Source organism: Dreissena polymorpha, chromosome 1 (assembly GCF_020536995.1).
Source record: "Dreissena polymorpha isolate Duluth1 chromosome 1, UMN_Dpol_1.0, whole genome shotgun sequence".
In the NCBI taxonomy this organism is placed as follows: Eukaryota; Metazoa; Mollusca; class Bivalvia; order Myida; family Dreissenidae; genus Dreissena; species Dreissena polymorpha.
In genome coordinates this window covers 83,681,457-83,696,311 of record NC_068355.1, presented here as the reverse complement: position 1 = coordinate 83,696,311, position 14,855 = coordinate 83,681,457, and the positions used below count along the sequence as shown (strand labels likewise).

The 14,855-nt window shown below is 35.5% G+C and overlaps 1 protein-coding gene across 7 annotated transcripts in view; it reads right to left on the bottom strand.

Annotated features, from left to right (window-relative positions):
- Nucleotides 1–14,855, bottom strand: part of LOC127838383 (uncharacterized) — a 101,861-nt gene that overhangs the window by 5,850 nt on the left and 81,156 nt on the right. For all 7 annotated transcript variants that reach the window (XM_052366142.1, XM_052366135.1, XM_052366151.1 and 4 more), the window contains 3 exons: nucleotides 11,365–12,525; nucleotides 4,907–4,998; nucleotides 29–142 (listed from right to left, as the gene is read on the bottom strand). In XM_052366142.1, the coding sequence (XP_052222102.1) occupies nucleotides 29–142; nucleotides 4,907–4,998; nucleotides 11,365–12,525 (1,367 nt within the window). The remainder of the gene's footprint in view (nucleotides 1–28; nucleotides 143–4,906; nucleotides 4,999–11,364; nucleotides 12,526–14,855) is intronic.

Genomic DNA, 14,855 nt, shown 5'->3' with positions numbered 1-14,855 from the left:
ACTAGTTTTTTACACCCTGATAATTTACCTTCATATTTGTGTTAAACAAGTTGTGCAAGTAAAGATTGTCCGCAGATCGATGCACTGTAAAGTAGCTATCATGAAAACTGGGCATGAGGGTATTATCTGGGTTGGAAAACTTCTGAAAAACAATACAATGCATTCTCATGAAAGTAAAATGACATCGACGTTTTTGAAAGATAAAGCAAATGAATAAATGCAGATATAATTAAAGGACTAGGTTCACGAAGCAGCTTATGCCCAGTGAAATTGTTACAATAAACTTTCACAAATCATCATACAGTTTGTATTTTTCTGTAGCTGAACATCTTTTTGATCTCATTTAAAAACACCTTTTATTTAATCATTGTTCTAAACAACAGTCTAATTCTGTAGTAGGGTATATTTCAACCCTTCGTGAACCTAGACCTGTTTTTTTCCTTCTTAGTCTTTGGCCGAATACAGGGATCTTCAGGACTATGGCATAGTATGGGACATCATGTTTGATATTGAAGATCAACAGAAGAATTTTGACTTAAAAATAATATTTTATGGAGGAATACCATATGATAACATTGAAATTAAAACAAAAAAAACAGTATTGAGAGCTAAAACGATGATTTTAATGATCGGTAATTTCCGTAATGCGTTCGGCAAATACCGTCGCTATTTCTCCCCGATGACGTAGTCGAACACCACTGCGCATGACCCAGAACGACCTCCATTGTTATTTACAGTTACGCAAATTTCGCGAAAAGCGTCAGTGTATACAGGACTGTGTTGATCATTTACTTGCATTTTATGAATATTCAATCTACGTTCAGTTGATTACGATTCGAATTGTAACGTACCATTGCGGATCTAAAGATAATACGATGGTGCAGTGTGAAGCATTTGGATGCAATGCTCGTCCTGAAAAGGGGAAGAAAGGATTCTTCGGCATCCCATAGGACGATAGTATCAGGCGCAAATAAATTATAGCCAGGGGCGTAACTAGCATTTTTTAGCTGTAGGCCCGGATATAATACATAAAAACGAGGGGTGCGGGGGTCCTTCCCCAGAAAATATAAGACTTTGGCCCGCTTTTCTTTGATATTTTACTGTTTTATCTCAATGTCAGAGAACTCAATTTTACTGTATTATCTTTATACCAGAGAACTAAATTTTTAAACAATATGGAACAGAGAAACATTTAAAATTGTAACACTCCACTTATTCACAAGTCAAACCATGGGCATTCTTTCAAATAATACTGTCTGCATGTCTATAACGTACCGTTTTTGTTCGGCGTCAAGGGACCGAACCGACACGGATTCAGTCAATGGATCGGGATACGGTGGCAAGTGCTCCATTTTAAATGTCCGCGGTCATAAACATCATTCGGAATGTTTCTTTAAAATCCAACGATAATCGATTACAACTTACTGTATAGTGTTGAAATGAGACAAGTAGATCTGCATGTAGACCTATGTAAACTTGTAACAGCAAGTCACGTGAAAAGAAGCGAGATAGAATCTATGCACATAGAAAGAAGTAGAGTTGATAATTGGAAGATATGTCATTTGAACACGACCAGAATCCATTGTCTGAGGATTATGTCAATATGAAATGCAGATATTTAACACATCACCCACTCAAGGTCAACATTTTAATGCGTTTTTCGAAGTTGAAGCATTTATATTTTTTTCATGTTAAAAAAAATTGTAGGCCCGGGCCTGCTGTGCCTAATAGCAGCTACGCCCCTGATAGCCGTGAGTTTACGACGGATAATCGACGGGAAGGTTGTGGACTTTACGCCCAGCAAAGATTCAAAGCTTTGCATAAACATTTAGAATTACCAGCCTTATTTTATAACAAATTTTCTAAAATAAAACCTCAATAATTATAGTGTTGCTTACCTTTTTTTCTAAAATGTGAAAAGGGGGCTCTTTACTGTTTATTATGCTGCTATTGCTGAAATTGCCTTATATATATATATATTAAGAACCACAAAAAATATATTTTTTACACAATCTATTTAGACGATTTCCAACTGCTTGTTTAAAAATCGAGATGATTCGCTAGAAATAGTGTATCATTTAACTGATTCCTTTATGTGGTGGGTTTGCTTTTATACGATAGATATGATTAGCCATTCAAAAATGTATGAACCAAATAAAAATACTCTTTCACTGTTAACATAATAATTCAGCTTACATTTACAATTTCACTAGTAAGTAACATGTTCCCAAAATAGTCCATGAGCTTGATTCAATAAATATGAATAAGAAGCCAATATGTGTAATGTACCAATTATTCCTCTTGTAGTGTAAATGTATCTTGATTTTATAATATTCCTTTGTTTTCATAAATGAAGTAGCCATTGTTTAATATTAATGTCCGGGTGCCGTTTGTCCGGATACCTCTTTAGGCTACTGGCAGTGCAATATACTTTTAAATACAAATATTATTATATGAATTAATTAAATTGGAAACAGTTTTCGATGTCATAATCAATTGTTGGTACGTACGGGCTTTAACGTTTTAGATAAATCATTATTAGCATTTAATATACTGAGGTGTATTTCTTGATAAATTTCTAAAGTGGATCAAAAGAAAAACATGTTTTATTATTATTGTGACTACAAAGTTATATTATCATACAAGATTGTGTTGCAATTCTTACGAGCGCAAAATTAAATAAGGCAATTTCAGTTAATAATGTTTACATTTCATTTATAAAATTCATTCATTTTGGTGGTTTCTTGACAAATAAGTAGGCCACTAAAGTGTCTGTACTGGTGCAAATTACAATGCCAACAAGGCATGAAAGTTGCACCAAGTTGGCACAATTTGGTGTATTACCACCTTACAGCTTTCATAAATCAAGCTTGTGTCATAAAATAGTTGGTCCTGTTTGTTTCTGTGAAGGCATGTTAACAGTGATCTACTGTTATCAATTACATCTGGCACAGACAGTAATAAAACAAGCTGATTATCTGTGACTGTCTTCAGTAATCATTATAACAGAATACACAACATACTGCACTAGAAAAATAGTATTGACATCTAGATATAAAATAAAACGCAAAATTAAAAATTTTGACATGGTATTTGTCTTTTATCATATAAAGTCAACGCGCTCGCGGATAATTTAGAACAATTTAATTTCTTCATATTTATATAAAATCAAGGCTAATTATAAAGACTAATTATTAATATAAGGGCTGTGTTCGTGAAACACAATTCCTCCTACTGCGCCTCTTTGAAGCCATATATTTGACCTTTGACCTTGAAGAATGACATTGACCTTTCACCACTCAAAATATGCAGCTCCATGAGATACACATGCATGCCAAATATCAAGTTGCTATCTTCGGTATTGCAAAAGTTATGTCCAAGGTTAAAGTTTGTGACCCATACAATGACAGACACAAAAACGACAGAAAGACGGACCAAAAACAATATACCCCGATTGTTCGATTCGGGGGCATAAAAAGAATATAAATGAGATAATTTTCCCTTTGAAGTGCATGGCGACAACAACGAGATCAATTTACCATAAATACAAAATCGTGTGCAGGGACAACATCGGGTTTAAACAAAATGACCATGTCCGAATAATAGCAAAAGAAATAAAACAAATATTCTGGACCATTCTGGTTTAAATGACGCGATATTTACGTAAGATTTATTTAAATCAAATTTACAATATTTGTTTTGACTTCGCTGTTTACATATTAAATTTGAACGATTAGTTTAGACTTGCATTCGTTCATCGATCAGTTTCTGGTACTTATTTTATCTGTTCAATATTTGTCATTTATAATTGTCTGATTAAATCATAATTCAATACTTAACACAATCAAGATACGCCGTCATATGTGCGTACTTAAAAAAACCTTCGATATACATGTCGAACTTTACAATGCCAACAACTGATTCGATTCTTAATTTTATGAACTCATCATGTGGTATTCGACTACGTCACCTCCGGTCTGAACAAAAATGTCGACTCAATCACGAAGTGCGAATACGTTGGTTTTAATCGAATAATGGCATGTGTATGCATGTATACATTATAATCTCACATAAACTTGGTATATTTAAGGTTTTAAAAACCTCGTCCGTTAAACTTAAACCTTTGAACTTGAGAGACGGGCCTCACATGTCTAATTTTAAAATAATTTCCGAACTGAATTTAATGATACGTTACCGTCATGAAAAGCTATATCCTGTAACACCGATACTATGCTGATGACAGGGTTGAAGCAATTCATAAGTTTGGTGTAGTATGTCCAAATTTCATCACTTACTTTTAAGTTGGACCGTTGAGCTTAAGGGTTGGGTCTTACATGTGACGCACTGTCTCTACATGAAACATGTGTGATTGCTCATAGTAATATTTTATAATTTATGAAAATACTTTTGAGATCAGCTCTATTGCACCTAAACACTTCCATTTATATTGTGCGGGGTCGACAAAAATATATCAACTGATAAACATTATTCAACGCTTATGCAAAAAAAAGATGACGAATGAACAATAAAGACTGTTAAGCCCTGAATCATCCGAAAGGTTGTAGTGATGGTGCATATTAAAGAACAAGTGTTTTAACAATAGTGTATAACACACCACATTAAAGACTGAAGCAAAAATAATTGATTTATGATTTATAATCAATGCGACAAAAACGAATTTCCATATATTTATCATGATAGAACAAATGATTAGGTTAAAAATTCAACACATAAAAATTAATGAATTATACTAAAAATGTTATAAGTGAGGCATATTTTTCTTCGACAAAATAAATGTTTCTTATAGGAAACATGTTTATGTTGGTAAATTTCTAATGGCATATTTTATATAAGTGCTAATTGCGTGGATCACTACGAAGAGGCTCTTCACATTAAGGGTCATTACCTGACTTGGTTGGTTCTTGTGTTCGTTTCCTGACATCCTTAGCGGATTACTGGCATATCTGACGTCGTTCGTATATCTCTTATGGTTGAGACCTGCAGTAATACATTAACACGAGGGCCAAGATGGTCATAGTTCGCTCACCTGAGAGGAGTCGGTTTATTCAATCTTTACCAAATGTCAAACTTTACCTAGATATTGTCCAGACAAACATCCTGGTCAAGTTTCATCATTATTGAACCAAAACACTGGCGTATGGAGTGTTTTTGTTTTTGTAAGATTTTACCTGGTTACCTATATTTTGAGTTGACCCCCCTTACCAAATATCAAAATTTGCTTACAAAAATAAATATTATGACCAAGATTCATAAAAATCTGAAACAAAATTGTGACCTCTAGAGTGTTTACAAGGATTTTGTATAATATAATGAAAATTTGAAAATCTAAGGGCAATAATTATGGCATTAAATGATTTTGCTCATTATCAAACTTGTCGGAGATCTTTCAGCAACTTTGATAAAGAATGCTTGAGAAATGTGAATGCCAAAGTGTTTACGGACGGCTGACAAAGACCAATCTTAAAACCTCACCTGAGCAATCAGGTGAGCTAAAAAGTGTGTTTCACCGATCTGAGCCATTTTTCAACTTTTCCGAGAAATCAATAAAACCAATGTATTGACTAAGTTTCATGATAATTAGGCAAAAAATGTGACTTATAAAGTGTTCGATCACAAGGTTTCTCTCTAGTCACATAAGGAAAACTGCCCCACCCCCCTGGCGGCCATGTTTTTTTACCGATCGGGACCATTTGCGAACTCATCTGAGATATATATAAAACCAATCTTTTCAGCAAGTTTCATGATGATTGGGAAAATAATGTGAGTTCTAGAGTGTTCACAAGCTTTTTTTACTATATAAATATAAGAAAACTGCCCCCCCCCCCCGCAGCCATGTTATTCAACTGACCGGAACCATCTTCGAACTCAACTCTTGTATCAACGAAACAAATGTTCTGACCAAATTTCATGAAAATTGGGTCAAAAATGTGACTTAAATAAGAGTTTTCACATATTTGCACTATATACATATTGAGAAAAATGGCCTTAACGGCCACTGGCGGCCATGTTTTTTCACCGATCTGGACCATTTTCAAACTTGTCCGAGATATCAATAAAACCAATGTTTTGACCAACTTTCATGATGATTGGGCAAAAATTGTGACTTGTAGAGTGTTTACAATGTTTCTCTATAGCCAAATAAGGAAAACTGCCCCGCCCACTGGCGGCCATGTTTTTCAACGGACCGGAACCACTTTTGAACTCAACCAACATATCATTAAGGCAAACATTTTGACACAGTTACATGAAGATTTGGCATGAAATGTGACTTCTACAGTGTTTACAAGGTTTTTCTTTTTTTGTCCTAGTGACCTAGTTTTTGACCCAGCATGACCCAGTTTCGAACTCGATCGAGATATCATTAGGACAAATCTTCTGACCAAGTTTCATGAAGATCGGACAATAAATGTGGCCTCTAGAGTGTTTACGAACAAATGTGGACGGACGACGGACAAAGACCGGTCACAAAAGCTCACCTGAGCAATCAGGTGAGCTAAAAATGGAAACAGAATAAATTGCATTACTTTACCTATTACTTACATTTCTTTATTTCTAACAAAACTACTTTAAGACAACGCAAAATGTTCCTTAAAGCATGCTGTGAAAGTAATGTTTTACGTCTGTCTGATAATACATGCCTAACTTGAACTGATTATCAAGTTCTGCGGATAATTTAAGGCTAAATACAAATAGCTGGTATCAGGGTAGCATGCGTATACGGGACCTGACTGCGCTTAACTTCTGTAAGTAGGAACTGACTTACAAAATTGCATTGTTTGATGATTTTCATGGAGTAGCGTGCATTTTCACCCGGTGAGCCTCTTTATATTTATATTTCTTTTTAATGAATAAGCCCTTTCGGCTCTACGGCGTTTGTGATTCCTTCGGTTTCTTAATCGTAGACATCAGAATAAAAAAAGATATTGAAGAAATCATGTCCACAAATTTGTTGTTTAATGACTTGCCATTCGAGATTGTGGATGTGCGAATATAATTTTCTCTTGTAATAAATTTAATTTGCGCATGCGTATAGTAAACTATGACATAAATCACCATTATTTTTTTCCGACTCGTTTTTATCTTTTATAATTAACTTATGTCCGAAATAGAGTGGTTTAACCCCGTTTTTGGAAGTGACTTTCTTTTGAACACATTTTGGGACCTTACTTTCAAATGAGAAACACGTACAGCTCATGCCTATGTTGGAAGGTTTTACACGCAATAGTTGTCTTGAATTAATTCTGCATTGAAAAATGTTTTGAAGAACTTTGTCTTATTAAACGCTAAAACTTAACATGTTTCATTGTTTTGATGAATTGTTTAGTTTCAACTTATTAGCTTAAAGGTGACATAAACAATGATTTTAATGTTTTCTCACATGCTCAACACTGACATATGTCATGGGTAATTTAAGAAATTCTGCCATTCGCAAATTTAAAAAAAGAAAGCGACATCAAGTGTTTACCGCTCTAGAAAGCGAACATTTCCATGAACACAAACATATTAAACAAAAAAAGATATGTTTAAGTTCCACGCCCATTAAAACACAAAACGATGAAAAAAGTGCCATAAGTGGAATGAAAACCAAAAATTGGCAAAGCCGGTTCAATACTATTACGAGTTTGGAATACTTGTAGCAATCCCTGACGAGATGATGATGATGCATCTCAATGGAAAACATGTAAAATGCAAACTTCAACATTAACAGTTCATTCAATATTGTAATGATATTTAATGCACAACAATACTAATACATGTATGTTATTTTGTTGCGACACGTTTTTGACGATCTTCTTTAAAAATAAGTTCTGTAGTTGGTGAATATATTATAATCGCAAAAAGTGAAATTGTAGTGGATGAAAAGATCTGTGCAAATGCAAAACATGATAATTAAACAGAAGTGGTAAAAACATACATGTATTTTATTTCTATTGTATACTTATTTAAATACATAATAATCAAAACGGATAAATCAATAAACAAGAAACCGTCGGAGACGGGTGATGCTCCCCAAAGGTTTTTTTTGTCACGAAATTGCACTATATATTCTGATTAAAGGAAACGTCTTGAGGGCACAGTAGTTGGGGGGACAATTTTTTTTTATAGAAAATTTCAAAGGCCCATAACTCTGTGAAAAATCATCCGACCAGAACCCGCTGATAATATGCACATCTCCTCTTGGTAGTGAAGCTTCCCATAGAGTTTCATTGAATTCCGATCATTCGTTGCTGAGAAATAGCCCAAAAACACTTATATAATACCCCATACAATGCTAAACAAGAGGGCCATGATGGCCCTGTATCGCTCCACTGTTTTTTATGCGAAAGCATGTGACTTTCTCTTTCTATCTCTCGTCCCACTGGGCGCTTAAAGTTGGAAGGATGAGCATTTTTATATATTGAAAACGTTACTACGGTGTTAGCTAAACAGACTAAAAAGCCCGGGAATGGTCGCACAGGTCCTTTGCTTATAACGTAGGCACATTTTATTTTATCTCTCCAAAAGATACTGTCGTTCTTTCTATTTCACATTTTTTTAGATGCTGAAGATCAAATCTACGCATGCTCTACAAGATTAATGAAAGTTCCTTCATTCAAGCCTGAATCTTTTTCTAAAATTCCAAAAAGTGTTTGTAAGTTTCAAAGTTTCTGTTACTTATATAGTTCATGACATATGCAAAATACCTAATGACGTAGATCAACTGAACTTTACTTCATTCTTGAGGCATTAGTGAGTGTAGCAGGATTGTTAACGTGGCGAAGAAATTGTTTATTGTACAAAGAAGATATTTGCCTGAGGATACATAAAGTTACGAGTTTTTCAGGTTCATGAGGTGCCGAAAGGCAGAAGGAATGATAACTTTGTAGAGGTTGTTTGTTAAACAAAGTAAATGTTTATGAGACAAAAAAAATGAATTATAATTCATCAAGATGTTGCGATCATGGCAACACTACTTGCATATGGCGTGAGGTTTAAAGAGATATCATGACAAACAATTAGCTTGACCTAACTTTCCTTCACTTTTTCCATCTGACGTTCCAATAGACCATAACTCCTTCTGAAGAATTTGTTTTCGTTTTGAAAACAGGACTTCCGGTTTCAAAAAGGAAAAATTGCGCATGAGCCCCACCCAGCCAATTTATAAATAGTCCTTTACAATATTATTTCTCGTCTGCAATGTCTTTCAATTTGGGGCAGTCCAAAATGTGTCGTTTGATAAAGGGTTAACATTTATGGATAGTTAACATGTTGGTCTACCTTTCACGCTCGACATGTATGCATTTATCTCTTATAATTAAAAAGTTATTCCAAGTGTATTTTGATAAACTTTCAGTTTAAGAAGAAAATAGTTTATTCATCCCATAATGAATAAATAGCAAAAACGCATAATCATGCAAAGTTCAACGACTTCCTGTGGCCATGTTTTTTGAAGAATCTAATTTTCTTGGACAACCTTTTGATGGGAGCCTTCAAGGGATAAATTTGGCCCCAGGGGCATAATTTGAACAAATTTGGTAGATAACTATAAGATGTCACTACATACCAAATTTGTTAGCCCTAGGCCCAATGGTTATGGTCAGGATTTTTATATAAGCGTATGTTCAGTTTTATGACTCCCGGGGCAGGGTCAAATTTGAGCCCAGGAGAATAATTTGAACAAATTTGGTAGAGGACAATAGGATGTCACTACATACAAAATTTAGTAGCCCTAGGCTCTATAATTATGAACAAGAAGAGTTTTAAAGTTTGCATAAAATATGCCTTATTCAAGCATATGTTCATGTTTGTGACCCCCGGGGCAGGGTCAAATTTGACCCCAGGGGCATAATTTGAAAAAATTTGGTAGAGAACTTTAAGATTTTAATACATACCATATTTGGAAGAAATAGGCCAAATGGTTATGGACAATTTTTTTTTAAAGTTTGCACAAAATAGGCCCAATATAAGCCTATGTTCAATTTTGTGACCCCGGGGGAACGGTCAAATTTGATCCCGGGGGCTTAATTTAAACATACTTGGTAGAGGACTATTAGATGTCACTACATACCAAATTTGGTATTATGGACAAGAAGATTTTTAAAGTTTGCACAAAATAGGCCTTATTAAAGCTTATGTTCATTTTTGTGACCCCCCGGGACAGGGTCAAATTTGACCCCAGGGGCATAATTTGAACAAACTAAGTAGAAAACTATTAGATGTCAAAACATACCGAATTTGGTAGCCCTAGGCCCTACGGTTATGGACAAGAAGATTTTAAAGTTTGCACAAAATAGGCTTTATATAAGCATGTTCAATTCATTGACCCCCGGGGCGGGGTCGAATTTGACCCCAGGGGCATAATTTGAACAGAAAGAGGTTCACCCCAGGAACATTAGGTAGAAGTTTAATCAGAATTGGGCTTGTAGTTTAGGAGATGTTTCAAGAAAAAGTTAACGCACGCACGCACGCACGACGGACACAGGACCAAGACATAAGCCCCGCTGGCCTCTGGCCAGTGGAGCTAACAAGAGATGAGTTTGTCAGAAACACAATGCCCCCTACTGCGCCGCTTTGAAGCCATTTATTCGACCTTTGACCTTGAAGGATAACATTGACCTTTCACCACTCAAAATGTGCAGCTCCATTAGATACACATGCATGCCAAATATCAAGTTGCTATCTTCAATATTGCAAAAGTTATGGTCAATGTTAAAGTTTTTGGACGAGCGCTCAGACTGACAGATAGTTAAACTGCTAAATGCCACCCTACCGGGGGCATAAAAACAAATATTAATGTACACCCTTACATTTTATTAACAATAGATAGGTATTTCGCGTCAAACGCAATAACACATAACTTATATATTCTTCATTTGAAAGTCAGGTCCCAAAATGTGCTTAAAAGAAAGACAGTTCCAGAAAGAAGGAAACAACCACTATATTTCTGTTATAAATCAATTTTCAGAGACCACGTCGGGACAATACAATTTTTAATCCGACGTCTACGAGATTGAAACGAAAAAAACAACAGGGAAGCACAAACGCCGTAAAACCGAAAGGAAATACTCATTGCAAAGAAATATAAGATTGCTAACCGAGTACTACTACACGATACTCATTTACTAAAAGCGCGAAAACGACGATATTTTGTAAGTTAGTTCAAAATAAACTCACTTAACCGCAGTTAGCTCCCGTATACGCATGCCGCTCCGCCCCACTGGCTATATGCAGGTGTTTTACTTCAACTAATCTATCAAAGCAAATATATACTAAGTTAATAAAATATATAGTATTTGATTGCAAAGTTCGTTCGATTCAAATATAAAACTTCTGTTGTAATTTGTAACTTCCCAGTTAACTTACTGGTGTGAGGTAGGTTGACTTGCTGATTGATGGCCCGCACGTAGTCATTCTGCTTAAGAAGCTGCACGCCATCACTCTTACAACTGCTACCCGCCTTTTCCTTATCAGTCACAGGATACATGCGTGCAGTCATCTTATAATTCTCCTTCTTCAGCTCCACTCCTTTCCCTGTACAGCCGCTAACGGCCTGCCCCATCTCCACCACAGCATTTCTAACCACACCCATATCATTATTCCCATGCCTAATATCCACATCATCTCCTAAACGGCTGCTAACTGCCTGGCTCGTATCCACCACAGCATTCATAGCCACATCCATCCCGTTATTCCCTTGTATAATATTCAACCCATCTCTTGTGCAGCTGCTAAGTGCCTGCCCCTTCTCCACATGAGCATTCCTGATTCCAGTCGTTTCATAACTCCCATATGTCAGCTCCACCCCACCTCCCAAAAAGCTGTTGCCTGCTTGCTTATTTTCCAATACGGAATTCGTGATCCTAGTCATCTCACAATTTCCCTTCATAAAATCAGTCTCTTTTACTTTACATGCGTTACGTACCTGCTTCTTTTCCACTATAGCACGCATCATCCTAGCCCTTTCATAACTTCCCTTAATTAGTCCCATCCCATTTTCTTTACAGCTGCGGCTTGCCTCCTCCCCCTGCCCCACAGCATACCTGATCTCTTCATTGCATTTGATAGGCACCTTTAAAGAACAATGCTCATATGTTTGTGCAGTCACGGGTTTTGGCCGTGCACCCTCCTCGGTAAATCGTTCCATTTTATTATTTGAGCCAACATTACTAAACCAGTCTAAATGGCTGGACTCGCTTTGCTCTGAATGTTTCAAGACGTGTGCAACTGGCGTCACAAGTGATTCACCCCGACAGTTTATGTGTTCTATTGAACATGTTCCATGATTGACCATAAGGGACTCCCGCCGAAAACGTCCACAGGCCGCGGCGCTGTCACCTTTGTCATCAACAGAATGGATGATATCACCAGGACGACAAATACCACTTGGCAAATTGGTTTGTAATATTTCCATGTCTAAATTTCTTTCACAACGTCCTCTATCAAATGAGTTTGTGATTGAATCATTTGCAAACGTTATAGCATTTCTGTCTCTATGGCTGGTCTCAGTGACACCAACCTTCAATGCTGAAAGTAACAACAACAAAACATGAATCACCTAATGTATAAACACTGGAAACATTTCATTAAACTGTATTTCACGTTTTATCCGACAATTACCCAAGTCACCTTGAATATATATAATTTAAGACACATAATTTAAATTCATGTATTCATAAATTCATGAAGTTCAACTACATGCCCGTAAAATACTGAAAAATGTTATAAATGACCATACAAATACTTGTAAATAGAAATCTGAAAATATGATAGCAGATGATTCTAAACAATCAAGACCTATAAATAAGTTGAGGTTTGACGATAGTTCTATGTTGTCGTATTTCTTTTGAACGGATCAAATGAGATATGCATTGACCGTATCGTAATGGTATTACTTATGGCTGAAAACATAAGAACGATTTGTCCCATTGAAGGATCAAATCATATTCTAGTACTCAAGAGTCGGCAATATACGGCATTCATAAGGTGGGCATTTGATCCCTTCAATAGTCATATGACTATACCATTCCAAACGAAAGTCAACTTACAGAGGTAAGTTTTGTTTGATCAGGGGAAATTCTCTTGCGTCATATCCGAAATCAAATGAGATTTAAACGCAAAGTCGAATATTTCTTGCCATACAGCATTGGAGACAAACAAATTACAACACAAATGAGCTGAACGAGCCCCTATTTTTTTAACTCAGCATCATGACAGGAGCAATGGAATTGTCATATAATCAAGAATATGTGATATGTGTAGACCAACCAGCGACTTTAACCTTTTCAGCAATTGAAATACCACTGTTTTGATTTGAAAGTTACTGAATAGCGCGCACTATGGAAGTTCCAGTTGTTCATTTATTAACAACTAATTTTTAATATTGCATAATCCAATCGTGCATTAAATATATTCAGTTAAAGTACTATGTTCACAATAATAATTTCTTGGCATATATTTACCCTATAAAAGGATTGAACTCACTTTTCCTCTACTTTATTGTTTTAAAAACCCACCATAAAGCAATACACTAAAAAGCATTGTCTTTAATACTATTTTCAATTGTTTTTAATGAAATGATTTCGACTTGCTGGATTTAAAACAAGTCAGCATTAGCCATTAAAAGTCAAGTTTGTAAGACACCATTTTAATAATAAATCATGTACTGGTATTGATGTTTTAAGATAACACAGATATTTGATACATCCAAATTTTCTTGATATTTCAGATTGGTATGTCTTTAATTATGAACATTGTTTTAAGAAACGAACCACTTCAGGATGACATCTAACTGGATAACTATCTTATTTTTAAAAAAAAAGACAATGCATTTCACGCTGAGTAAAGTGTTTCATACCACAGTTTCGTATCCAACAATAATGAAAATAAATAATTCTAAATGGATCAATTTTCTTTTGATTTCATAAAATAACCCATCTGTTTCTTGTATGGAATACTGCTTCTGTGTAGTCTTTCTCCATGATGCCATGGTAATGTCAAAAGACTGGCTAGTAAAATTTCGATTTTCATCTGATTGCCGTATATGCGACACACCGTTAAATGTAGTTGTTTGGATAAACGATGAATCTTCTGTGTTTGCGGTATTTCAAAATTGTAATATAATATAAAGGTCGTGAGTCAACATAAACAGGATGCTGGTATGGAAGTTCTGTGTTATCTAAAAAGGTGCCACCAGTAAAGTATCTGCCTTGTCCTCTCGGGCTTTTTGAAGTACTCGAATGTACTGCTGCAACATGCGGATCTGACTTTGAGATGCAAACATGTCCTTTTCTGGAAAATCAAAGCATCCCACTGCCTTTAGGCAAACATATTCAGCGAATTTACATTCAAGATTTTCATCAATCCATTGAAACCTTCAATCTGCTTCATTAATTATTCTTATGATGTGTCTAGCTGAAGCCCAAATGTCTATATCTTCACACCATACTCCATATTCAATTGTTCAAGCAATGTCTTCAAGCTTTTCCACAAACATTATTTTTATAAGCAACGTACATGTACGTGAATATTGTTATTTGCTTTACTTTTACTGACATATTTAAGAGCGGGACTTGCAAAATATAGTTCCAAGACTTTTATCTGTACTTGGATTCAGTTCCATCCCATCGACCACAAATTTTATCACTAAGACTTACAGCACACTATCCTAAAGTACTTGCATGTGTTGTTATTATAAGCCCTGGTTTTTTAGTGTATGTTGCTGCGGTCAACATTCAATCCACCAGCTAAATTCCTGTTCATTTGTTTTCAGAAATGTACATGACTGATTTTGACTCAGACGAAACACCATTCGTAAGTACTAAAAACTGGTACATTTTTTAAAATCAAATCTTAAC